Source organism: Pseudopodoces humilis, chromosome 3 (genome assembly GCF_049639895.1).
Source record: "Pseudopodoces humilis isolate 2021_Gansu_Grassland_sample_001 chromosome 3, ASM4963989v1, whole genome shotgun sequence".
In the NCBI taxonomy this organism is placed as follows: Eukaryota; Metazoa; Chordata; class Aves; order Passeriformes; family Paridae; genus Pseudopodoces; species Pseudopodoces humilis.
This window is the reverse complement of record NC_142202.1, coordinates 112,087,739-112,114,394: the sequence shown is the minus strand read 5'-3', so window position 1 is coordinate 112,114,394 and position 26,656 is coordinate 112,087,739. Positions and strand designations below refer to the sequence as shown.

The window sequence follows — 26,656 nt, the reverse complement described above, 5'->3', positions numbered from 1 at the left end:
ATAACAGAGCAGCAGTTTTCAGCTGTGATCTCTCAATGCTCCTTTATCTCAGGGTGCTTAAAAGAGGAAATGATTCTTGGCTCTGGGCAGAGGGCAGTGCTCTGCAGGTGGGAGAGCTGAAATACTGTCATGGGGCTGTTGAATTGGGATCCTCAGCTTTTGCTTCCATCACTAACTACTGGAAAAAGCGTTTTCTGCTCTGTTCTCCATTCCCCAGAAATGCACCTTTGTACAGAAAGCGACCCCTTTGAGCAGAAATTTGCAAGTTGAGATAGACACACACACCACTTCAAAGGCTGGAATCACAGAAAGGGGATGGACATGGGAGAGGGGAGAATACACTTTAAAAATTGCCACATCCAGAGGGCGTGATGTTCGTTCTAAGTTCTCATAAAGCTGAACAAAGACACCAATCCTGTGTCAGGGGGCTCCTCCTTTGATTCCTCAGTCACCTTAATTCCAGCAATTAAGATCATTCTAATACTGGAAGTGTTGGCTGACAAACTCCCAACTTTTCCAACACTTGAACCTAAGTTTAAGGCAGTGCTGCCCTTTATTTAGAGAAGATTGAGGCATTCCTGTGGTTCCATTTGCTCTCTTCCAGCAGATCACCTGGAAGTCCATGAATGGTGCAACTCTCTGAGCTGATGTGTGATTTCTCTTGCTCACTGAGCAACAACTTTGAAATAGGGACCCCATTTTGGGCATGGCTGTGGCTGTAAATGACTCTGTGAACAGGGTTATGAGGTAATGGCACCTAAAATTCAGGCTGAGCGTTCAGAGTTTGGACAGAAACAATTCCTGTATGGAACAGAATCTGGATTTCCATAGAAAGTAGCTGGGGCCAATCCACTCAGTGAATTATGGAAAATAATAATTGCCTCAATATGCCTGAATCTCCTACTACGAATTGATCTACAGTTAAGGAAGTAAATATCTTATTTTCAAATCCAGAGCAGCTGTCCAACAGCCAGACCTGCTGCTTGATCAAAGTTGATAAAGGAAATCCTAGGATTATATATTATGGATAATCTACAGAAAAAACAGTGGTAGTCCCTGCTTGTGGTGTGATTAGCAGAGTCCATTGAAGTAAACAGGACATTTTGTTGGTTTTAATGCAGATCTGATAAGCTCTGCAGAATGTAAATCAGTTCATTAAAATTTGCAGAGCGGTTCAATGAGGTAAAAGAAGAAACAGTTTTAACTGTTATAGGATGTTTACTGCATATAAAGTACAAAAAACCCCACAAATATTCTGGAAAAAATGCTGTTAGAAATGTGCTGTACTCAGTGTGTCATTCTGAGGAACATTGAAAAAATTTCAATTGTGGTTTTAAAAAAATAATCTGACTGTAGAAATTGTCCCGTGTAATTTCACAGCATCTCCACACCATACCTGTCTCTGCACTATTTGTGGGGTTTTGCATAATATAGATGTTGAAAGTACATATGGATGTGTATATGTTAACAAATATACATGAACAGGGATCAAAATAAATGTTAAACAGTTCCTTCTACCTAAGCTGGGGGTGTGTCAGGGGATAAATAATAAATAAATGATAATAAAGTCAAAGGCCTGTGGTGTCTTGGAGATGATGATTCACTTGACAATCTTACTCAGATATCAATGGAGTTGCCTGCATTTTTGGGTGTCCTAGTAGAATATTCCAAATGCTGAGATAATGTTCATTTATCTGAGGGATTTGGGAAGTTTTCCTTTATTCCATGTGGATGTAAGTGCAGGCTGATGTTACTTTATCCTTAATATTCACTGTGTCTGGTACCTCTGGAGGAGTGATGCATCAATCAGCAGCTGACACCTTTTAGGCGAGCTGCTTTGGAACCTTCATGCTCTGATTTCTTAAGAAAAAAACCTGGGTTTTTTTTCCCCTTTTGCAGTTACTTCAATGAGAATCAATATCCCGACGAGGCAAAGAGAGAAGAAATTGCCAACGCCTGTAACGCAGTTATACAAAAACCAGGTGAGGAGCTGCTGGGGGGCCCTTCCCAAAAACAAACAGGTTTCAGCACCTTGAGTTCTCAGACTGATGTTTGCAGAATCATTTGGGCTGGAAAAGACCTCCAAGGTCATCAGCCTTTGACTGATAAATGAGGTTTTTGGAGGAGGAAAGAGCTCAGCTCTCCTGTTTTTGGGTGTTTTACAGCTTCCAGAGAGAGATCTGATATTAGAACCTGAGTGTTAATGTTGAATCTTATCTTTAGGTCAACAAGTTGCATTTTCCCTGTTTCTGGAGAAGTTATCTTTGGGAGAGGAGCATGAATATTCAGTGTAGTGTTAGTGGATGCACCTGCCTTTGCTTAGTTTTGCTAACCAAACATTTACATAGATTTCAGAACTTGTGTTTTGGATATATTTAGATTTCATACAACCAGAAAAAAAATTAATGAGAAGGCAACTAAGGCGTGACTCATGCACATGGAATCACAAAATTATTTAGGATGGAAAAGCCTCTGGGATCATTGAGTCCAACCAGTTGTCCCCAAGTGCCACATCCACAGGGCTTTGAAATCCCTCCAGGAATGGGGACTGCACCACTGCCCTGGGCAGCTGTGTCAGGGCTAGACAGCCCTTTCCAGGCAGGAATTATTCCCAATATCCAACCTGAACCTCCTTTGGTACAGCTTGAGGCTGTTTCCTCTTGTCCTGTCCCTGTTCCTTGGGAGAGAAGATGAATCCCCACCTTGTTATCCTTTCAGGGGGTTGTGGAGAGCTGGGACTGTCAGAGGATAGCACAGGGTCAGACCAGTTTAGAATGGAAGTGACCTCTGGGGTTCATCTGGTGAGGCAGGATCAGTTTAGGTGAGATTGTTCAGTTTTCAATATCTCCAAAACCAGAGGTTTTCCCACCTCCAGGCCCCTGTTCCACAACGTTGAGCACTCTCACACCAAAGTACTTTTTCCCTAATACCTGCTGAAATTTTCCCTGAAAAATCCATCAGGAAGAGGACAAGAGAGCTGAGGATTTGATTCCTGGCTCTGCTGCTGGTTTGTGGAGTAACTTGGAACAAAGTGCTGCAGGGCTGTGTCAGGGAGCAGTAAAATACTGCCAGTGGTGCTGATGCATTCAGCAGCAGCCAGGCTATCAATTTCCAGAGTTTTCTTTCTTTCACTTGTCTCATCTCTCCTAACTTATTTAAGTGTGCAGATTGCTGCAATTACATGGTTGTTTTTTTTTTGTATGCTGAATAAATAAACTTTGAGAAGGAGTCAGAAGCAGAGGGGCTCAACCCTGTGGAGCCTGCAGAGGTCTGAGGATGCAGATGTGGAGAATATTTTGTATACGGTCAAGAGCAACAGAAAAGGTTTCCAGAATGCTCTTGGAATACTGAATCCCTCCAGTCTTCCCTTATTTATACTGATGACCAGATAAAGGCATAGTTTTCTATAGCTGCCTTCTGGATTTTTACACTGGATTTTTTTTTTGTTGGTTCAAGTGTAAAAATCCAGTGATCTGGTTTCCAGCATCCACCTCTGTTCTCCCAAAAGATCCTGAGTGTCCTAGCACAGCTGGGAGAGTGTGATGGGTGATGGGGCTGAGAGAAAGGAAAGCAGATTGCAAGGGTGACACAAAACCTCTTCATTCATTATGCTGCTGTATAAAACCATGAACTGTGCGCTGGTGACACAGAGTAAGAGGAGGAGCCCCAGGGGTGGGGTTTGTGGCAGGAATTGCAGTTTTTGGAATCTCAGATCTGTACTTGAACTGGAAAAGCAGCCCTTAATTCTCCCATGGCTCTGGTTTGAGTTGGTTGAAGCTGCAGAGAAATCCCTGTATTTCAGATTTTTAAAAAGCAGAAGAAAAGAAGATGTGTGGTAGTTAGTGCCTCAGCACCTGGACACAGGAATTTGATCCACATAAAGTTCACTTTTTTCTCAGTTACAATAACTTGCCAGTGCTCTCTGTGTTTCAGGGGTTTATCCCACAGAATCCCAGAACTGTTTGGGTGAGCAGGGACCTCAAATCTCATCTGAAGTTCCAATCCCAGGACAGGGACACCTTCCACTGTCCCAGGTTGCTCCAAGCCTTGTCCAACCTGTTCTTAGACACTTCCCAGGGATGTGGCAGCCACAGCTTCTCTGGAACCCAGTAACACCACTGAAATATTACTTTTCCCTTCTGTTGCTTTCCTAGGTAAAAAGTTGTCGGATTTGGAGCGAGTTACCTCCCTCAAAGTGTACAACTGGTTTGCCAACAGGAGGAAGGAGATCAAGAGAAGAGCCAATATCGGTAATGTATCACAGAGCCTGCCTGCAAGGCTTGGGGTTTGTTCAGGAGAGGTGGCAATTACGTAAGAATAAATTAGTGAAAACACCAGAGGTGCTGACAGCCTCAGGAGAAATGTGGAGGAATTATGAAAATGAGCCCCTTGCTGTTCCAGATTTTTTGTAAAATACGTATAATTTGTAAAATTCTGTCATCAGTGCTGGAAAAGTGGTGCAGTTACAAAGTTTTACTGGAAGATCAGCTTTAAAAAGCAAAATGAGAATTTCATAGGTGGAAGCAGAGTTGCGTTTTCCCTCCTTTGAGTATCCAAACTCAAATCTGAAATGAAACCTCGAAATTGTAAATAAAGGAGATAGAGATGTTGGCAGGATCACAAACTTAGTGTGGTGTTTATCCTGGTTATACCTCTGCCCCTGACAGCTTTCCAAGGTTTTGCCCAAGGCCAAGTGGGTGGAAAAAAGCCATATTTTTTGTTGATGATCAGGAAAAAACAAAAGTCACTTCAGAGTTAACCCTGTGATTTCTTAGCTGATAATAAGGAAATCAAAAGTGACTCTGAACTTGTAGGAAGGAGACTCTCTGGTGTGGGTAAGACATTCTAAGGAGAATAAATCACCTCAGTGGCCTGGATTCAACAAACTCCTGCCATTCATAAAAAATGTGATGCTCTTACTTAGATAGGAAGAATTACTTTTGCAACACATGGGTGAACAGACATCCATATCTGCTTATTTCCAGTATTTTTAATTATTTCAAATGTTCCACTATTTTACCTTATTTCTGAATAAGAAAAAAACCTTCTTATTATATCATTTAACACATTGCTGAAGTTTAACTAAATTTATTTTTCTACAAGTAAAAATGGCTTCTCAAAGGGATGGGGGAATAAAGCAAACTCAGTCTAAGGCAGGTGGAGTTTAGTGTTTGGGGAGGAGGTTTAGAAATAAATTAAAAAGAACCAAAGTATGGATTCTACTGGAAGCTGGATTTTTGTGTTTTCAAATCCCTGAAGTGCTTGCAGAAATTTCTCCCATCTATTTTCAGGCACTGCCCACCCCCTCGAGTCCTGGCCAGTCCAAACTATGGGGGAAGATTTACAGGGAATGCCTTTGGCACTCCAGTACCTTAGAAATGACACTGATTTCTGTTTAGGACTGCCTGGATAACAGGGGTATTTACTCACAGACAAGTTGGCAGGGAAGGATTTCAGGCAAACCAGTGTTTACACCTGTGTTGCCTTCCCAAATGTTGGAGAGTGAAGAGGAAAGGGCTGAGAACTAACCCTGTTTCTCCAGTTATTCTAACTTCCTGAAAAAAAAAAAAAAAAAAAAAAGCCCAGTTGCTTTAGCTACTCCAATGCATCAGATAAATGAGGGATCCATTTGCTTTTTTCGAAGAAGCAGCAATCCTGGAGAGCCATGGAATAGATGTACAGAGTCCAGGAGGTCATTCCAACAGCGACGACGTGGACGGCAACGATTACTCGGAGCAGGTGAGTGCCGGAGCCTCGTGGCCCAAACAGGGAGAGCTCAAACACCTTAAAAGGCCCTTTTGCCTCTGGAAAATCCTGTTTTGTTCGGCTTTTGTGTCATTGTGATGGGGAAAGGGTGAGACTCCAGTATTCACCCACATGGATTTGTTGCCTTACAACAGGACACTTGGCAAGTCCGCAATGGAGAGGAGGAGGGACGATGTTCCGAGGGAGGCAGAGAAGCAGAGAAGGTAGAAGAAGACAGGAGGATCTGCTCCAAACAAGCAAGTTACACCCCTCACACCACACACGATGTCTGAGACACGGCAGGAGAGCCTCACCTCAGCCAGAGCCCTGCCATACTCACTCTCTCCTTCCCCACGCTCTGAGTTCCCCTCCCTCAGGAAGGGATGGACAGGTCTTTCACAGTCCTGTGTGTCCCCAGAAATTGTCCCCGAAGAACTGGGCACCTCTTGCACCTCTGATTTCTTTCTGCAAGAATAGGCCAGGGCCACACCTGCAGACATGAGCAGGAGGGAGGGTCCCTGCCCAGGAGCCTTCAGAATTCCTTGTGCCATCCTCTTCCAGCAGGATTCTGAGTGCCCTTCTGGAAGGTCCTGAGCTCCCTCTGTTCTGTGGGAGAACCGTTCAGGAGCTTCTTGGGATCATCCCTTAGACACTGACAGACAAAGGATGAAGGGTGGGGGGAAAGGATTTGATTAACTAAACTCTGACCTTTAATTGGCCTATTCCATATTGTTCTGCAATAGTGTGCCACTACTTGGATTGTTTACATATTATCTGTCTTTTTTTCTTTGTTCATTTGTTTTTGTTTGTTTGTTTGCATTTTTATTCTTGCCTGTTCTCTCTTTTTCTTGGTTGTTTTTAACTCTTGACAGCAACTTCTTTTTTAAATTCTCTAGCAAAAGAATACCCCTTCCCGCACTCTGAGCCCTCACCTACCCTAAAGTTGGTGACCCTTCCTTCACACACCTTCCTGACAGGTATTGCATCCCCTTCCCAATTTTCCCAGTGTTGGCCAAACCCCCAGGGCTGTGTGTGCTTGGCACCAGTGACTCCACCAGTTCACTCACCTGCTTTTGAGAGGAGATCTTTCTGTGCTGGATCACTTTTCACTGCCTGTTCTGGGAGAAGCTGGGAGTTTTCCCTCTCCAAAGGCTGCTGCTGGAGTGGAACAGCAGCTGAGTGGCCTGGAATGAGTCCCTGGCACACTTGGCTCTGGCCCAGATCAGCAGGTCCCTGGCAGAGGCATCCCCAGCTGCTCTCTCCTGATGGGGATTGAGACCCTTTTTATAGGTCAGCACCAGCAGATTTGGTGGGACCAACTTTTCTGGCTCTCAGTGATGAGAAACTGCTCTGTGACTGCCGTAAAATATTTAGGAACCACTGCCAAGCCCAGAAAATTCCCTGTCAGACAGATAAAGGACCGGAATACTGAGGTGGAGTGTGATGTAGACTCCCAAACTACATTTTTCTTCTGTGCATTAACCAGCATACTTCGAAAAGAGAAATAAATTGGTTATTAAAATTTAAAAGTCTTTGTTTAGAGGCCTTAGAAATGACATTTCTCAGTAATCTGGGCTCCTCTACAAGGTGTAATTAGTCGTTAGCAGCAAAGCAGATTAAATGGCAGATTCTCCCAATGACCATTTAACATCCCTTAGCTGTTAAACCCAGAAACTGTGTTTTCTACAGCAACACTTAATCTCTAATAAATTTTAAAAACACAAAGTTCATCTAAGTACTAATGAAGTACCTAAACCCCCAGATTTTAGGGCACTTATTTGTGCCATGATAAAGATTTCTGAGAGGCCCTAAAATTTACCAGATCCTTGTTATAAGTGAATGAATCCTTCTAAATAACCTCAGAATTTTAACAAAACCTGTTTTTTCCTTTTTTTTTTTTTGGTCTTCCTTAGCATTTGCCACCCATCATCTTCATTTAAAAATGCTTTATGCACATTTTAAATTTTAAATCACACAAGTTCATCACTTGAAGGCTGTTGGGAGACTGATAAATGTTTATCATTTGCTTTCTCTAAATGATAATGATTTAAAAATCCAGGATCACAGGGGTATAACTATTATTGCCCTGTTTTAAAGAGGGGAAAGCACCAAGATTTTTCCCAAAATTCCTTACTTGATTTATGGTGGTTCCAGTACCCTTCAGTCACTGGTTTTCTTAGCATTCAAAGGTTTTTCCAGCATCTTTTCCCCTGTATCTGTGTGAATTTAATGTTTTCACAGGATGCTGACTTGGACCAAGGGTTGGGCTTGTGTCATGGTTCTGGTCAACAGTTCCAGTTAAAGTAGTTCTCTAATATATATAGAATTATTTCATTCTAATAGCTTCCAGCTTCTGGAAGTCAGTAGTTTTAAGAGTCTTCCTGAGTTTCCATGATTTCTAGCAGACTAATTTTCCCTGGATTTGTCAAACCCCTGCCTTTTAAAGCCATTTTTACTTTTGTCTGGTGTAAAAATCAGTGAATCCTGAACTGAACTGTGCTAAGCGAGCAGTGCTTCCCACTGCTGCCTTGGATCACATTATCATTCCAGCGAGTGTCCTTGATTACTAAATCATCAAAAAACATGGACAATTGTCCTCTTATTTTCCAATTATTTGTAATAAACATTTCTCATATCAGCCATCAGCCATTTCTTCCCCAAACTGGAGGCCTTTACTCTGTTTAGTTTCTTCTCATGAGGAAACCTCTTCCCTTGGGGTGCCTTTTTTCTCTGCCTTTACGACTTCCGTTGTGGCATTGAATAGAATCAGAGAACCACAGAATGGTTTGGGTTGGAAGGGACCTTCCATGGCCAGGAATGACCTAAATAGGGTGACCAGAATATTCCAACAATAAGCATGGACCTGTGCCGTGCCCAGTGATTCCTGTCTTAATTTGCTTTCCTGACTTAACCTGGTGTATCACTTCTGTCTTTGTAATTGAGTATTTATAATCATGTCTATTTATAATTGAATATTTTCCTCCAGAGCTGGGTCCCCCACTCCCTGCCTTGCTTACCTCTGCACAGTGAGGGAAACCCTCACTCCTAAACCCACGTTGTGAACCAGCTCTGTCCCCCCACGATCACTCGGCGCACTTGTTTTCTCCGCTGTGGTTTTGGACTTATGGAATAACCCTGCTTCTCTCTGCTCCTTCCCACATGATTCCCAGGATGACAGCACTAGCCATAGTGACCACCAAGACCCCATTTCCTTAGCCGTGGAGATGGCAGCAGTCAACCACACCATCCTGGCGCTGGCCCGGCAAGGAGCCAACGAGATCAAGACAGAGGCTCTGGACGACGACTGATGCCAAGAAAGGGGAGGGTCAAAGCAAGAAGTAACTTAGTTTTAGACGTAGCACCTTAGCAGACTTTCCTCGGTCCTTAATATGTGTTCTTACAGTATAACTTTGCAGTTTCTTGTACGTCAGTTAGCTGTTAGGGTCTTGTTCTGTGAAGATGGCATGGTGCCCTCAGCCTTTGCATATACTCTCTCAGTATTAATTCCCAGTAAATAATCAATCAACCAACCAACCTCCCTCTCCCGGCCCCCAGTGGCTAGAAAGGTAAAATCAAAAAACAAAAAAACAAAAAAACAAAATAATCAAAAAAAAAAAAAAAAAAAAAAGGAAAAAAATATATCTTGCTGCTCTGTCTTAGCATTCAAAGTGCTTCCAGGTATTTTAGACAGCCCTCAATTACAAGTCTTAGGCTACACTTAAAATCTTGGATAACCTTAGAGATGGTGTTGAAACCGATAGTCCGTACGCTTTCCCTGCCCTGAGACTGGAAGGATGCAAGCTGAGGTAGTGGCACAGGGTGGATGGACACCAGACCGGGAGTATCAACAGAGAGTAAAAAGAACACTTAGAAACCCCACTCCAGCATGGGAATAAATGATTTCCAGCTGCAATAAGCCGTGCCTCACTGGTCATACAGTGACTCCGTTTACTTCCGGGTGCTGTGCTGAGAATGTCCATTGGAAACACATTCCCACATTTCGGTTGATGCTCACATATTCAACACAGACATCCTCTACTCTCACAAGCTGCCTGGCTTAGTGGAGAAGTGCTGCCTTCTGCCTCTGGGACCATGGTTGAAGCCCAGCCTGGGATCAAATGAAAAATGAGCTGAATGTCTAATGGACAACAGTCCACTTCTCAGAACCACTGCGCGTTCTTGGCATGGCTGGCAGTGCCTGCTCAGAAGAGGTCTAGACTCTTACCCATCTGTCATTAACAATTTCACCTTTAATTCCTCCTCTCTCACCTTTTCTGTCCCCACCCTACTCCCCTCTCCACTTTGCCACTTTCGAAAGCAATGTTTTCCAGGAAGGTTGTTAAGGTCCTGAAATGGGTGAGTGGATTTTCACACGCCTGTGTAAGTAATGCCTACGTCCCGACTAGCCTGAAAGGTTGCTGGAGAATTCGACATCTGACCTTTGCTAGATAACCATCAGAGCATAAATATTCTCCTAAATATGAACTTTTTTTGTTGGTTTGGAGGCAGGAGGATCTCTTACCTGAGAAATGGGGTGTGAATGTTTTGTGTTCTCTTTACTCTGTCTTTGTTAAGGTGTGAGAAAGCTATACTGCTACGAGCAATTTAATTAATAATTGGAAGCCATACTGATAATGGATGTGGTAATATTTGTAAAGCAAACCTACTCTAAGTAGCAGGAACTAATGGAATTGTTTTCCTTGATCATATGTAGCACTTTTGTTACTTTTTTCTTAAAGATATTTATATTTGATAAGTCTTTTTTTTATCATTTGAGAATTCCAAATACCAAACAGCAAACTTGCATTACAGAGTCACCCTGCGATCACCTTGTCATCTAGTATCTAAATGATGAACTGTGTGTGCATCTAAGAAAATTACATCTGCTAGCATTGTGTGGAAATGATCTCCTGGCATCCTGATAAAATGATATGTTGCTGCCGGTAAGAGGAAACATTTTGATGGAAACAGCACGAGAAGCGTTAGAGACGGGCAGGGCTGTGTTACATTAACAGAGAACAAATTAAAAACCTATGGAAATTTTCGTGTAGAGGCACATACATAAAAGTTTGCATAGCGTTTCCTCCACATTCTGCTTTATCTCCCCAGTTGGTGTGGGAATAGCTTAAAGAGGGGAAAACAGCTCAGTCTGAAGAATGGGTTTCCCTTTGCTCCCCTCCACTTCCGAGGTGGAGCGAAGGGAAGTTCCCGTTACTCGCCTTGTTCTCATCCCTTCCTCCCTCTTAACTCTCAGTGACCCCTCCAGAGCGGCTCCTCAGCAGGTTTTGAGCCAGGCTGAGCCCTCCAGATCAGCTTCCCCCGTGTCCATGTGGAGCAAGCTGCTCCCCCAAGTGCCGAGGAGATGCTGTGCTCAGAGGGCACCGCCCTGCCACCTCTTTGTCCCTTGGAAAATCTATAGGTAGGGCTTGGCCTTGACTTCCACTTATGGATTTCATTGGAAAATTTATGTGCTTTCCTTAGGTATAGATCACTGGAGCAGAATGAAGCCGTCTTTTTTTTTCTGTTTTATTGCATTTCTTGAGTAGGCAAATTCATGACTAGTGTCAGGGTGGACTCAGGAAAGGCAGGACTTGGATCAGTGACCATTGCACCACTGCAGTTATTTTCTTACTGCCTGTATGAATGTTTTGGTACTAAGGAGTGAAAGGATGGGGAGAGCTTTTATTTCTATTTTTGCACAGCAGAATGATCGAGCAAACTCGAGCCTTAGTGGAATTTTACCTACTTATTCATTCCACAGTCACACACTGAGCTGACAAGCAACATCCACGATTTATAGTAAGGAGATTTTAATAATCGATGACCTCTTTACGTTGGGCTTGCCACCACCATTTGTTCTGGCTGTTTCATTTTAAAAAGAACAGACTCAAACTGTTGGACAGCTGCAATTTTAAAAGACATATTGCTTATTGCTTACTATAGTATCTGTAAAAAACAAAAAGGGCATTGTTTGAGGCTTTGCCTTTTAAGAGCAATAAGGAAGAATAAAAATAGTATTAGAACTTACATATCCTGATTATCGGTTCATGTGATGCAGGATCAAAGTAACACCGCTGAAATTGTGTGTCTGTACCATCTAATGTAGAATAATCTGGTCTTAATTCTGTTTGTCACTGTCAGGAAGCTGCTGACATCCCACACCATTATCTTCTCTGAAGGTTAAACAGGTAAAAAAAACCCTTGTGAGCAGATCTTCCTGGGCTATACATGCCAGTTCTCTACCTTCCCACATCATCATCTTACCAGAGAAAATATCAAATATCTGGGGAATCAACCCCTTGGTTCTGTGGGGGTCAGTGTTTGGGGTGTGTCTGCTCTGGCTTCTCTTTGCGCATCGGGAGGTACAAGTGGCACCTCAGAGGAATGAGTGGGACCTCAGCTGTCCCCAGGGTGCTCCTGGCAGGTTGTTCCCTTCATTCTGGAAGTTCACAAGGAGCCATTTGCAGCTGCTCAATCCCTTTTTGGTTTGAGGTGAATTATCTGGAATGGGACAGGTGCTGATGTGATGGTACCGAGATGAACGAATGTGATCTGGAGTAAGTGAAAGAATCGGTGGAGGGCGTGTCCTGGAATTCAGGAATCCTGGAATTCTTTCTTTTGGGGGTTTTTCCACTATATGGGAGTCATCTTTGTCTTTCTGTCTGTGGTTTTCTTTGGACATGAAGCCTCGTTTTGGTAGCACTGCAATGGAGTGGCAGTTTGTTGTAGCCAGGCTGGAGTCACTGCAGTTTGTTCTCCTTGAAGTGGCTCTGGTGTCAGATCCGAGCTTCCTTTTTGTTCTGTGACCAGAGAAGAAGTTAATTTAAGAAGCTCCTCATCTGTGATGGTCACAGATTGCTTTTACCTTCGTAGAGTGAGTTCTGGCTGATACTTTGTCCCTCATAAAGTCCTTTTACTTGAGTTGTTGTCTCTGACCGTCTTGTTAAAACAACAATTTCTACCTCTACTTCTTTTCTGGATTGTTTTGGTGTAGGGTTTTTTTGTTTAGTTCCCCCACCCTTTTTCCTGAAGTATGAGATCCTAAACATTTGCAAAAGCCTTATGAGTTGATAAAAATCAGCAGATTTGTTACCTGTTGATCTTGTGAATACTCTGTAGACACACGTGTGGTTATAGTGGAATCCTGTGCTGGATGTGAGTCTGCAGTGCACCCTTGCAGCAATTAAGGAATCTCATTAAGAGCCTTCAGGAGGTCATGGAAAGGTTAATAGACCCCTCTGTCTATCTTTTGTGGGACCATTGTGTGGGCAAGAAGGGGGGAGATGGAAGCACATGTCACATAGTGGGAGATTGCAGGAGCTGGGATTGTCCATGCTGGGTCACAGTACATCCCAGATTTTGGGTGTTAACTGTCTTAATAAATCAGTTTTAACCTGGGGGTCCAGTGCAGGGTCAGGAGTTGGAATTTGATGATCCTTGTGGGTCCCTTCCAACTCAGGATATTCTGTGATTCCAGAGAAGACAGCCAGGCTCTTCTCAGAGGTGTCCAGCAAAAACCTGAGGGGGCAGAGGGCTGAAGTTGCATTAAGGAGAATCCCAGATGAATATAAATAGAAGTATTTTCATGCTCAGTAGTAGAAATGGCCCAGAAAGTCAGTGAAATTCCCATCCCTGGGGATACACAAAATTCAGCTGGACAGGGTTGGATTAGAGACCTCCAGAGGTCTCTTCTGACCTAAATTATCTCTGATTATGTGCAGACCTGCTCAGGTTGAGGTGTTCCTTAGTTCTGATTTGTACATGTTGACTTCTTCAAAGAAATTCTGTTAATTTGTTGAGGGTTTTTTTCTGTTTTGCTGTTCATAAAAATTACCTTTTCTAGTTTACTAATAGAGAGGAGCTTTATTTGCAGGGTCTGGCTCCAGGCTCCAATCAAGCCATAAGTTAGAGATTTCATTAATTATTTGCTCTGTTTACACAGTTCTTCAGGGATATTTGACTTACTCTGTTTGTTTCATTGCCTAACATCAGACTGGTAAGTTTTTCATGTTTTTGTAACATTTGTGATTTGTAGATCAGTTTTTGCCTTCATTTGTGAAGATTTATCTTTGTCTTGCTGCTGTGAGTGCAAGTGAGAAACTCCACATAGCTGAACCTATTTCAGGAAAAACTCAAGCCCACTGTGGTAAGCCAGAAATTTTGGGTCAGGAGATCACAAATTGGTCATTGTTAGGAGCTGAAAGGGTTTGATTGGGAAAAAGTCAGATTATGCTCAGTTGGATCCCGCTTGTGCTGTTGGCCACTTCTAGGAAAAGCAGTGTGGTAGTTGAAATAAGCTTTATTTTTCATACAGATCAACCCACTAAAATTGGCGTAAGAATTTTCCAAACTCAAAATTGCCGCCTTGATGCAGGATGTTGGGTTCCCTGTGTGTGATCCTAACTGGAATCCAAAGCTGGAGTCACACTTTGCAAATGACTAAATTCAGTGTGAGACTCTGCCCATAATCCTGAGCTGTGGGTGTTCAGCTGGGGATGGTTTCCAACCCCTCCACTGCTTTATCCCCTACTCATTTTAATTAATATTTGTATTAATGTTCCTCCTCCTTCCACTCCAGCTCCATCATGCTGCAGCCCCCACTTCCCAGCGTTCATCAGCTTCTTTCAAACTCATTGAGTAATTACCAGCAAATTTTAGAGGATTTTGTCAAAATTTTGCTCTTGTTTTATCTGAGTTTTCCCACTCAAGTAGCTCTTGCACTCTTTGAAGTTATTTAACTTGATAATACAATTTTGATCAAAGTCTTAAGCTTACAGGCAATAATCTTTGGTTTGGTGCAGCTTTTGGCATTTGGCAAGAACCTTTGTTGGCAGGATTGGTTTTAAAATTGTGTTACATGTCAGTGACCTTAATATATGTTCCTTGCATGGATTTTGTGTGTTTTTAGCAGAAGTCAGGGGTTGGATCCTGATCCCAGCTACTTTAATGGAGTTTTATGGAGTTTTCACTGTGATGATTCCTTGGAAGGGAAGGTTGATGGCCTGACCAAAAAAATACCTTGCAGTTCCCAAGAAGAGTTGCAGAGACATTTCAACCTAAAACATTCCCCTCTGGGCTTTTGAGCAGCTGGGATATTTACTCAGGATATTGGAACAATTATTGGCCAAAAGGGATTTGGTACAGCCCTAAAACCCTCATTTCAGCCTCTCTTTCTCCTGTCAAATTTATGGGGTTTAAACTGTCTGACTAAAGACATTGCACATTCATGAAAACCAGAGGCATTCTAGAGGTGGCAGCTACAAATCCAAATTTAAAATACACTGAAATTATCTTTTTTTCCTTTATGAGAAATGTGTTACAACTAAAAGAGCGTGGTTGAGTGTTTTGAGGACTGTCAGGAAGGTGACAGGGATTTGATGTTGGTTTTTGTCCAACAAATGTAAATCAGATCAAACCAATGGAAGTTTATCTCAGTGGCAGCAGTGAGGCAGAGGAAGAAAAATTTAAACTCTTGTACCGAAGAGTTTGTTGCCATCCTTGGTCTTAGGTTTTATCACTTAAAAATAGCCTGGAATTGTTTGTTTTGTAGCTTATATCAGAGGATCGTGGAATGGGTTGAGTGGGAAGGGATTTTAAAGAGCATCCAGTCCCTCCCCTGCAATGGGCAGGGAATCCTTCCACCATCCCAGGTTCCTCCAGGCCCCAGTGTCCATCCTGGCCTTGGACAGTTCCAGGGATGGAACTTCCACGGAGCTAGAAAATAATTTGCCATTTGAAACCCAGGGGAAAATTCACAAAGCGTTTTAAATGCCCCTTTTAATCAGGCTTATGCAGCAGAAGAACCGATGGGCTTGATGGCTGCAGTCTGGAGCTCTTTCCCTTTCTTTCAGGGAGGTCTGGAGCGCTCCAGCCAGGAGCTCGAGCAGGAATGAACCGAAGCCATTGAGCTGGAGGGGCTGGTGATGGGCCTTTGATGTTTCTGTATGTGCAGAGCATCTCTCCCTCAGCTGCCTTGGCAGAAGCCTCCCTGTGCCATTTATTCCCTCTCTGCTCAATGGCAGCGGGAGTGTTCTGCTGATCAAAACACCCAGCACACTTGTGCTGAATCCTTTCAGGCTGCAGCCAGGGTAATTGGGATGGGCAGGATAAATGTATGGGAGTATGGCAGTCACAGTGATGGCAGCTCTTTTCAATGGCTGGGTGTCCCTGACGGGTAATTAGCGGCTTTAGAACCAGGGGGATTGGCATGGCCGTGATTAAAAGGATTTCTGTCTTTTCTGTGATTGAAAACAGAAGATCTCCCACCCCCTAATTCTCTTTAATACCAGTGTTATTAGTGACACTTGGAACACAGCTCCTCTGTAAACTTAAATAATGACCTCAGTGAATGGTGACTTACAGCAGCAGGGACTGAAGCGAGCTCAGTTTTCTATGCAAAGCTGCTCCTCCTGATTCTGTTTCCCGCTCCACGTGCGTGTCACTCCCAGCGAGTTTGGAGACAAAGAGGACATTTGGTTGTGTGACAGCCTGAGGACAGATTGCCCAGAGCCTGGTTTAGCTCTTCTGGCTCATTTTGGATTTAAGGAGATGAAGAGGATGAACTCTGCTGGACTCATCCTGATTTTTCACCTGTCTGCAGCTGGAGGGTTCCTTGGAGCAGGGAGTGTCCCTGGCTCTTGGGTGCCACTCCAAGTTCCCATTCCCAATTTGGAAGCCTTACCAGCACTTGTTGCCATGCTCTCCTCCAGCTCTGCTCACAGTGTAGAGATGGGAGCTAACTCCCCTTTTTCCTTAAAAAAAAAATCTCAAACTATCCCCCCACAGGAGACTTGGCTGGACACTATCCTTGCCATTCACCCAGGATATCTGGTGGTGACCCAAAATATCAACATTTTCCCCTGATCTTGTTAGATCCTCCAAAAGCATCTGCCATAGGGTGTTCTGTGCCTTTTAAATCTGTTTTTGTGAGTGTCTGTTGCCCACTGTGCACTGCAGAGCCTGTGCTCCGTTTTTGCCCTTAATTCTTGACCAGATTTTTCCATAATTTTGTTCTCCACTTATCAGGCAGGTTTCCACATTTTGTTGGCATGTAAAGGTGCTTAAAGGTACTCTGAGACAAATTTAGTAAAATTGGCAGGTTCCTATCACCAACAAATTCTTGAGAGAATTTAGGGACTTCCCTTAGGCTCTTATTTAAATCTTCCAGTTACTTTTCAGCTTCTTTGCCCTGAAATCCTTGTGAATCCCAGTTCCAGAGCAGACCTGTGGCCCTGGGTACTTCAGTTCTCCCAGCACAGTTCCCAGCACTGCACTCACAGTAGCAATGGGAACATCTTCTCTTTTAGAAAATACATTTTTAGATATTCACTTGCTGCTGTCACTGTCCTCAATTCAGCTTCCCGTCCTCCTCTCCCTTCCCCTCAACTAATTAAAGTCTTCCATGTTATGGCAAGATGGCATATGTAGCTTAAATAACCCACCTCTTTAATTAAGAGGTTGAATTCAGCCTTCTGAGATATATTTGACATCATCTGAGATTTAAAAATACATTTTACTTACACAGTTTATCCGTCAGATCACTCAAGGAGGGCAAAGAGATAATGAGAGTAAATTATTAATTAATATTTCTCACCCAGTATATTCCATTAAGAATATTAAGCATTTATTCCATTCCTCAAAGCACATTTGACTTTGGATAGAATTATGTTCTTAAGTCTGCCTGCTGATGAAGTTGCTGCTGTCTCTCTTTGACAGGACTGTAGGGACAGGGTGGAAAATACCGTTCAGAACCTAAATCACAGCCAGGAATTCCAAATATCAACTCACTGACCAAGTTTTCCACTTCCTTTAGCATTGTGAGCAGATCTTTTCAAGCCAATCATGCCACAGACTGTCCCTGACACATCCAAGCTGTTCTTAGCTTGAAAACAATTGGTAAAATTATGGAGTGAAAACAGCAGCAGGAGCACCTCCACTTCCAGTGTACGGGATGGAGTGGGATGGAATGGTGAAGGAATTCAAGATGTTGCTGGGAAAGACCCAGGAGTATTGCACAACATCTGGAACTGCTCCCTGAAAAGGGGAAACACCTTGGGATCTTCGTTGATGAGAGGATTGAAGTGGTTTAGGAGCTGTTACTGGATCTGAGCTGTGATTTTGTTCATTTTCTCACAGAGGTAGTTCAGGGAAGGGCTGTTAAATCCCATCCCATCCCACCCCTGCCGTGGACAGGGACACCTCCCATTGTCCCAGGCTGCTCCAGCCTGGCCTTGGACACTGCCAGGGATCCAGGGGCAGCCACAGCTTCTCTGGGCACCCTGTGCCAGGGCCTCACCACCCTCCCAGGGAGCAATTCCTTCCCAATATCCCATCCATCCCTGCCCTCTGGCAGTGGGAAGCCATTCCCTGTGTCCTGTCCCTCCATCCCTTGTCCCCAGTCCCTCTCCAGCTCTCCTGGAGCCCCTTTAGGCCCTGGCAGGTGCTGGAAGGTTTTCTGCAGAGTTCCCTTTCAGTTTAACCAAACATTCCCACCTTGGCACACAGGAACAGTTCAATCCTAAGAGTTCAATTCACCACTTCCTCATTCAGAGCCCTTCTCTTACACAAACCTTTCTTTCGTAGAGCTTTTTAAGTCCCAGTCCTCTTTCTCCAGGGCCTTGGAGAAAATCAGTGCTGTTGAGATGTGGAAATGTTTATAAATCTATTGGATATATGTGATAAATTTGTGAAGGGAGATGCAGAATAGAGAGACACTTTCAATTAGGGTTGGGTTTAGTTTTTTAATTATTTTTTTTTTATGAAGTAGGTGGAATAGGGAGTTTGCTTTGGGATTGTTGGAGGCCACCCGACCTTCAGGGTCTCCTTGTAGGTGGCAGACTGGTCCCTTCTGGCCTTAATTGTAAATCTATGACTCCAAAGAGATAAAATGTGTCTTTTACCTTTAGAACTTGTTCAGAATATTGAATAGTTTATAGAGATTTGAGTTCTGGAGGGGTTCTCTGCAGCAAGAACTTTCCATCAGAGAACACGTTGTGCCTTATGTCTCTAACCCCACTTCCAGTTCCATACAATAAAAATCTTGTACCATTACCCCCAAATTCAGCATAAATAGAATTTGATCAATTATAACCATTTCTTTGGGCTGCAGTGCCTCAGCAGCTGATTTTCACAAATACCATTGTCAGAGGGCTTCAAAAAATCCCACAGCCAGCACAAGCCCTCTTGCTAAACTTACTTCCTCCACGGAGCCTGCATTCCTTGAAGAAATTCCTGTGGAGAGTCTGAGCTCAACCCTCCTCAACTGCTCTGAGCCATTTGCTTCCCTCTGCAGTTGATTCTTGGTACGGAATTTGTCGGTATAGGTCATTATACTTACATATTTGTCACATTATTTTCCCAGATTTCAGTGCTTCTCATAGAAATAATCTCTTTTATCTTTCATGCAAGCTCCTTCACACCCCAGTAATCCCATTTTACCTGGTTTGCCTGTTCTGAAGTGCTCTGACCTGAAGCTGTTGTCCTTGCAGCCTCCAAGTAAGGGATTGATGTTTCCACCCTATAAAAAACAATCCATTGTAGGGCAGAAGGTTCCAGACTTTCTGCTCTGGGGTTTCCCAGCTCTCAGACCCTTCTCCCTTCCCTCCTCGCAGTTTAGATGATTAGAAAATCACAGAAATAGCAATTTTTAAGTATAAATTTTTTTTTATTAGTACTTGGAGACTCTTTTTTTTTTACTGGGAACATTTGTTTACTGGGAGACATCCCCCTTTCCTTTGGCCTTTTAGATGGTGCTGTATCCATAACTTACTTGAAGTATATATGAAATAAATAAGAACAATTTTATCTACTTTGGCCGGTTAAAAGGAAAAAAAATCAGCTCATAAATTCATCCAGTTTACAGCAGGTTCTTCACTTGCACAATCCTGTGTGAAATCAGGGCCTTGGGAGAGGGACAAGGTGGAAATGGTTTTTTCATTGAATTGTAGAATGGTTTGGGTTGGAAGGGACCTTAAAGCTCATCCATCTGCCATGGGCAGGGACACCTTCCCCTATCCCAGGGTGCTCCAAGCCCTGTCCAGCCTGGCCTTTTTTGTTCCAATTTATTTTGATTTATTTTGCCTTGCTTTCCCTTTCTGTTGGAACCTAAATTGGAGCAATGGATTTTCCCGGTTTGGGTGCCTGCTTTTTTTAATGTGGGAGTTTGGGACAGGATGCCTGGATTTGCACAGCTTTCCCAGGAGTCTCCTGCTTCCCTTGGACACTTCATTTATCCAGGGTTAGGAATCTCTCATCGCAGCCAGAGTAGCTTTTTATTATTATTCATAAGTTGGTTTAGGCTTGAAAATCATTGGAAAATCTTGAAGTCACTTTTCTAAGAGAAAGAATTACAGTGAAAACAGAGTTTGGATTTTGAGCTTCCCATCTTCCAGTGTTATCCACTGAATTTTCTGTTCCCTTTTTTTGGCTTCTGTGTGAATTTGGGTGTCATCCTGAGCCTTGTGCTGACCTGAAGCTGGTGACTGGTTTTTGGTGGCTGTGGGGTCAGAGCCCTGTTTGGTCTTTTGGGAGGGACAGATTCCCTGTTCTGTCACCCAATAAAAACCCAAAAGCAAACCCCCTTTTTCCTTGCTGTTTGCTCCAGGAATGTCTTTCTGAATCTCATCAAAGCCTCCCTAATTTTGCTGCTGGCATTCTGGGCATCATTTTTCCAGCCAGTGCTGCTGGTTGAGGTTGGGAGAGCCCAAAGTCCCTCAGCCTTCAGTCAGATCCTGTGGGACGGGGCGATGTCATTGTGTCACCGTGGGACAGGCTGTGTCCATAACCCAGGAATATCAGATTTAAACTCAGTTTAAACAGCAGTTCTGTCACAGGGTGATGAGGCAGAGTCAGTTGTGGCCACGGGAAGCACCATTTTCCTGACACATTGCCTTGGCTGTCTTCCTCTTGGTCTTTATGTTCTTCCCGAGGCTGCCGCGAGCCCGGGAAGCGGGAGATACGTGCAGTACTTCTTTCATTTTAAGTTCTTTTCCTTAGTGTCGATTTAAAAAGTGCCTAAGTGAGGAACAGGACTCCAGAGTGAGCTGGAGGAATAGGATTAGACCTCATTTCCCTCTTAAGAAAAGAGCCCTCCCTGCATCCCTCCGCACATCCCTCCAGTGAGTCCGGAGCCCGGCAGAATCCGGCTGGAAAAAGCTCCCTGTTCTTGCCTTGTGCTGCCCTCCTTGGTTCTCAGTCTTTTAGGGGGGATCTCATTTCTCAGCCAAACGTTTGCAATCTCTGGTTTGGGGTGGATGGCAAAGAGGGGGAAAGCTTGGATGGAATTCAGTAGGAAACTGCCTCTTGGATTGCAGATACAAAGAGCTCTGTGTGATAAACATCCACCTCTGGAAAATCAGGTGGAAAAAGCTGATGTGCTTCCTTAATCACCTCCTTTGGAATCACAGAATAGTTTGGGTTGGAAAGAACCTTCAAAATCATCCAGTCCCACCCCCTGCCATGGGCAGGGACACCTCCCACTATCCCAGGTTGCTCCAAGCCCTGTCCAGTCTGGCCCAGAACATTTCTAGGGATGGGGCAGCCAAAACCTCTCTGGAATCCCAAAGGCAGTTTCTTCCTATATTAATTATTTCTAGGTTTATCATAGTGGCACCTGCTAAACATTTTGTCCAAATAATCCTAACTATTGGCAGGTGGTTATAATTTTGTAAAGGTGAGAATTTTATGTGGGTTTAAAGACTAAAGGAATCAGTGATAGTTCAAAAAAAAAAATCATTAAAGGAGGATTTCTTCTGACCAGAGTGAAAGGAGGTAACAGAACACTATGAAGGTGTTTTAGTACCACTTAAGGGTTCAGCAAATGAAAGCAATCCGTGTGTAGATGTTTTATTTTTCATTAGCAACAAAATGTTTTCACTCTGACAACATCCGAGGTGGGAAAGCCTGGGAAAGGACTGTTGGAAAGTTGTGAGGACATCTCTGCAGAGGGCAGAAACTCAGCCTCTGGGGAGTGGATGTTGATAGAAGCAGATAGAATGTGGGAATCCATTGCTGGGGTCCTGATGGAAATCCCCTGTTGGTGGAGCCTGTGGCCCTGCTCCGAGATGCCTTTTGGGAGCGATACTTTCCCTGAGGAGTGGTTGTCACTGGCAGTGGATGTTGGTGACAGCAGATGGATGCTGTAGTTGAGCGCTGCAAACCCTCAAGTGAGGGCAGGGTGGAACGAGCTCAGAGCCACACAAAAACTGAGCTAAACCCTGGCGAAGGCCGGGGAGGTTCCTCACACCCAAATCCTGTGTGTCTCGACTTCGTCCCACCGTGCCCTCGACCTTGGGGCGGGTGCCAGCCCTGCATCTCCTGTCCTGGGCTGGGATGGCTCCAGCTGCCTCCTGTCACTTCACTGTCACCAGGTCCATCAGTGACACCCAAGACGAGCCGTGTCCCATCCCTGTCCTGTCCGTTCCTCCGTCGGCCTCTCCCACCCAGCTGCTGCTTTGCCCCAGCTGGGCCCCGTGTCTCATCTGCTGTAGGTGTCCTGCCTACCTCAAGAGGTAACCATGGGATCCTGGAGCGGTGTGGTCACCCTCTGGTCAGTTTTCCATGAGCACTAGCGCACACTCACACTCACACTCACACTCACACACACACACACACACTGGAATGTATATTCTCCTCCCCCCCCAGCCCCCAAATAACCTCTTGACCTGATCCTTGCTGTAGCCACCACCAACTCCTCTTGCAAATTGGATGCTGCTTTAAATGTGAAAACAAATGTTCAAGAAGCTATAAAACCTGAATGAAAGCTAAAGCTGAATTTATAAAGCCTTGTTGCATATGAGCCAAAAGTGCAAAAAGCTCTATATAATGAACTAACCTGCCACTCATATAAATATAAATATATATAAATATATTAAAATCAGACTGTTCTACAAAATTGTGTATTTGTATTTTTGTGTACGTACAATTTTCTGCTAAGCAGAAGGAGGATGTAGTATAGGATGATGTGAGAAGAGATTTTGTTTAATCATATTTCTTTGTTACTTATTTTTGTTAACATCCAGATGCCTGTCTTTGTCTTATGTGTATGACACTGTTCCAAAGGTGCAGTATCCCTCTCCCGCTGCGCGTCTGACCTCCTTCCTCCGCAGGGAATGAGTCAGGTGATGCCCCTCATCATCATCATCATTGTCATCATCATCATCATATCATCATCATCATCCCCTTCAGATCCACCCTGGTCTTGATCTTAAGGGCTGCTCGTTCAGCTGAGGGATGAGATGTTTCATTGCCCGCGCCTTGTGTCGCTGCTGCTCCTCGTGAAGTTGAATATTCATGCGCTGGTTGACTCCTCTGCACGTAGCTGTTCCCTGAACACGTTTCCATGCTCTGCTGCTGCTCCTCAGCCTGACGTTTTGGGGAGAAAAAAATGGATTGGATAGGTTGGGAAGGAGGATGAGCAGATCCTCGTGGTGGGAAGTTGCTTGTGGAGAAGGAAGTGCCGGGGTGGTCCCCAGGGCGAGCCTCACTCACGAGGGATGGAGGAAGCATCTTGTGTTCCCCACGCTGGCTGTCAGGGAGGAAGGCTGGGGAGGAGGTGATGGGTTGTAACTCCCCCTGTGCCCCCTCAGGAACATCCACCCCAGCACCCCTGGTGGCTTTGGGGCACTTTGGCTCTTGGCTTTGGGAGCAGCCCTGAGAGGGATCCATCTGTTCATGCACTGCCCTTGCAGTGAAGGCACTGAGTGTTGAGAACATTCCAAACTCTTCTCCCAGTCACTGCCTTTATCTGCAAGGTGCTGATGGCTCCCTGCGAGGAGAAAAGGAATAGTGTAGGAAACCTGAGAACCCTTGGTGCGCTTGGGAGTCGTCATTTATCCATCACAGAGAGCTATCCAGGGAAACAAAGGGCCAAAGGAAGCTGGATAGAACAGGATGTAGTGGAGTAACTGATGGAAAGCTTGGGGCGGGAGATGGTGAAGTTCACCTTCAGTCCCACCACAGTCCCTTGAGGAAACTGATCCAGCCTCCATCCCAAATGCAGGTGAGGGTCAGTGTCCATCACACCTTCCCCTGGCAGCAGGTGCTGTGAAAACAAACCATCATCCTGTCCCCTTGTGCCCTTCTTCGTTTTCTCTTTTTTAATTTCATCCCTGTCTTCGTTAGAGCCGACCCGCGGCCCGGGGAGAGCGATACTGCACCTTTCCACGTAGGGCTCATATTTATAACAATGTGTAATGACTGTAGCAAAAGTCCTTGTTTCTGTATGTGAATGGACAGAGAAACAAGTGCTCTATTGTATTGATTAAAATAGTTCAAATGAGTCCTGTATCATTGTATCTCCTATTCTGGATTAGTGCCTTTTGGACAGTAGACTGTTCTGTAATTAAAATGTAGTATAACTGCTTTTTTGTACAGTTTTGTTTTAATAAAACTTTTTTTTAATTTGTGTTTATTTTAGTATTGTACCTATTAGAAAATAAAAATGTATAACTCAACACCGACCCTTTTCTTCCATCGTCCTTTTTGTGCAGGGCTTGGCTGTGAGACCTAAAATGTGTCCTGAGAACAAAGCAAATGTAGAAAATTTGGATTTGTTTGGGGGGAAAATGAATTCTTTGTGCCCTCCCTGTGGGGAAGGGGTGAAGGTGGTGGACACGATGATGGTGGATTTGAAGCAGTGGAATCACTTGGAATTTGAGCTGATTTGGGATTTTGGATTTTTGGATTTTGGATTTGGGCTGATTCCAGGGACCTTTTGGGTCTCTTTCCACTCAAAGGAGATGTTGAGAGTGGAGTTTTCCCTCCTTGGACTGGGGTTTGTCACAGGTGGAAGTGCTGGTCACACAGAGATGTTGCGTCCTTGGAGATGGTGCCCTTCCCTCTGGGAACCTCCCCCCCAGGCCTCAGGAAGGGCCCTGTGACCCATCCCCAGCAGAAAAGTCTCCTGCTCAAGCAGCTGAAGGTCTGCAGGGAGCAGCCCTTGGGGCCAGCGGCCGATGAAACCAAAAGACCTCGAATTCCCGACCACGGGGGGATTGCGAGAGCCCCAAGGCAGGAGGGGGCTGTGGCTGCCCTTTGCTCCTGGCCTGGTGGGGCTGAGCAGCCTGGGGGGGTCTCAGAGAGGGTTTGTGGGGTGGGTGGGTGGGAAAAAGCTTCCTCAGAATGGGAAGAAATTCCTGCAGGAGGTGTGGAAGCTGAGAAAACACAAAGTCACAGGAGTCGATTTATTCAGTGAGATGGTGGCTGGGTCCTGCCATCCTGGTTAAAATCAGGATGTGCAGCTGTGGCTGGGGGGTTTGCTCAGGATGGACACCTCAAAACGGGGGAAGGAAACTCCGGAGAGGTGCAAATGATAAAAAATGGACTTCAGGAGTGGAAACACCTTTCAGACTGCTCCTTATGCCTCTCAGACATCAAAGAGAGGGATAAAATTTATCTCCACATCATCAGCTGCCAGAGCTGCTGTGTTCATAGAGGGAATCTTCTGGAGGGAGGAGGCTGGGTGGGGACCATGGAATCCCAGAATGGTTTGGGATGGAAGGCACCTCAAAGCTCATCCAGTCCCACCCCTTGCCATGCAGAGACACCTTCCACTATCCCAGGCTGCTCCAGGTTCCATCCAGTCTGGCCCTGGACACTTCCAGGGATGGGAAAAACACTTCCAGGGGTGTCTGCTGCAACACCTGGGCTGCTGGATGAAGCCCACTCTCCCTCCTTCACAGCTGAAAACCAGGAATACAAAAAAGCCCCATTTGGAGATGTTTTAAAAAACACAAGAGGAATAAATCCACACTGGAGGTCTGTGCTTCGCAAAGAGGCTGCACTTCCAGACCTTTGTGCCTGTTTTGGTGGGAAACCAGACTGATCAGGGAAAAAAAAACAATAATTTATCACAGGTTGGTGTCCAAAGGTGAACAAAACCCCCTTGGAAATGTGCCCAGCTCGTGGCAGGGCAGCTCCTCTCTCCACTCAGGGTGAAGCCCAGGGGCTGTTGCCTCCCATGGCAAAGTGTTTGAAGCCAAGCGAGGCCAATGGAAGCGGTGTTAATTTGAAGGAAAACGAGGAAAAAGGTGTCCTTTGTTAGTTTTGGGGTTTTTTAAAAATTATTTTCCTGCTCTTTTTGATCGGAGCCTTTTCAAGCCAGCTTTGGCTGCAGAACAGAACGTGGCAGCGCGGGGAAGGTGCCGCAGCCACCTTCCGGGAAGAGCGAGGTTTGAACAAAGTGACGCCGCTTCAAACAGCTCCTGTGTTTCAGCCAAAGAGGGTTTTTTTTCTTTCAGAAGGTAAAACATAAAAGGGAAGTGGCTTTAAAGAAAAAGCTGTTTTCGTGTGCTGATTGCAAGACAGCGCTGATAAAAATATCCTTTGCTCGCTGAGTTTCAGTGGGGATGGGGGGGATCAACGCAGCGTTTGTTGCTTTAGAAAAAAGCCAAGATAAACTGAAAAACCACACAAAATAATCCCAGTCAAAGCCTGCCTGTTGTTTCCAACGTGAGAGAAATGGTGCTGAAGAGAAAGGAAATGATGTGGCGCAGGCAGGGGGTTTCAAGGACATCATGAAATGTTGAGGGGGGTTCTCATCACCCCAAGGCCTTTTTGGCCAGCAGGGTTGGTCATGGCAGTTCCCTGAGGCACCAACCTCCTTAAAAACCAACCTGGAGCAAGGCAGAGAAGTCCTGGGGATCCTCATCCCACTGTGGACATCAGGAAAAAAATCTTCCCCATCAGGGTGGTCAGGCACTGCCGCAGCTGCCCAGGGAACGCTGGAATCACCATCCCCTCCAGGGATTTAAAATCCACGTGGATGTGGCACCTGGGGATGTGGGTCAGTGGTGGCCTTGGCAGTGCTGGGGAACCACTGGAATCAATTTTGGAAGTTTTCCCAACCTAAACTATTCCGATTCTAAACATTTTGGTGTCACTAACTGGAACAACAAAGCACAGACATCCCGGC

General features: G+C 44.7%; 1 protein-coding gene across 12 annotated transcripts in view; it reads left to right on the top strand.

Moving 5' to 3' along the window:
- HMBOX1 (homeobox containing 1) overlaps positions 1–24,197 on the top strand; it is a 117,351-nt gene extending 93,154 nt beyond the window's left edge. For 5 of the 12 annotated variants that reach the window (XM_088052336.1, XM_088052337.1, XM_088052333.1 and 2 more), the window contains 5 exons: positions 1,900–1,982; positions 4,155–4,250; positions 5,645–5,739; positions 5,901–6,002; positions 8,916–24,197. In XM_088052336.1, coding sequence (XP_087908462.1) covers positions 1,900–1,982; positions 4,155–4,250; positions 5,645–5,739; positions 5,901–6,002; positions 8,916–9,053 — 514 coding nt within the window. In that variant the 3' untranslated portion in view covers positions 9,054–24,197. Of the gene's footprint in view, positions 1–1,899; positions 1,983–4,154; positions 4,251–5,644; positions 5,740–5,900; positions 6,003–6,641; positions 6,723–8,915 lie in introns of all 12 variants that reach the window. The other 7 variants (XM_088052342.1, XM_088052341.1, XM_088052340.1 and 4 more) reach the window with 7 other exon arrangements.
- The last annotated feature ends 2,459 nt before the right edge of the window (positions 24,198–26,656 follow it).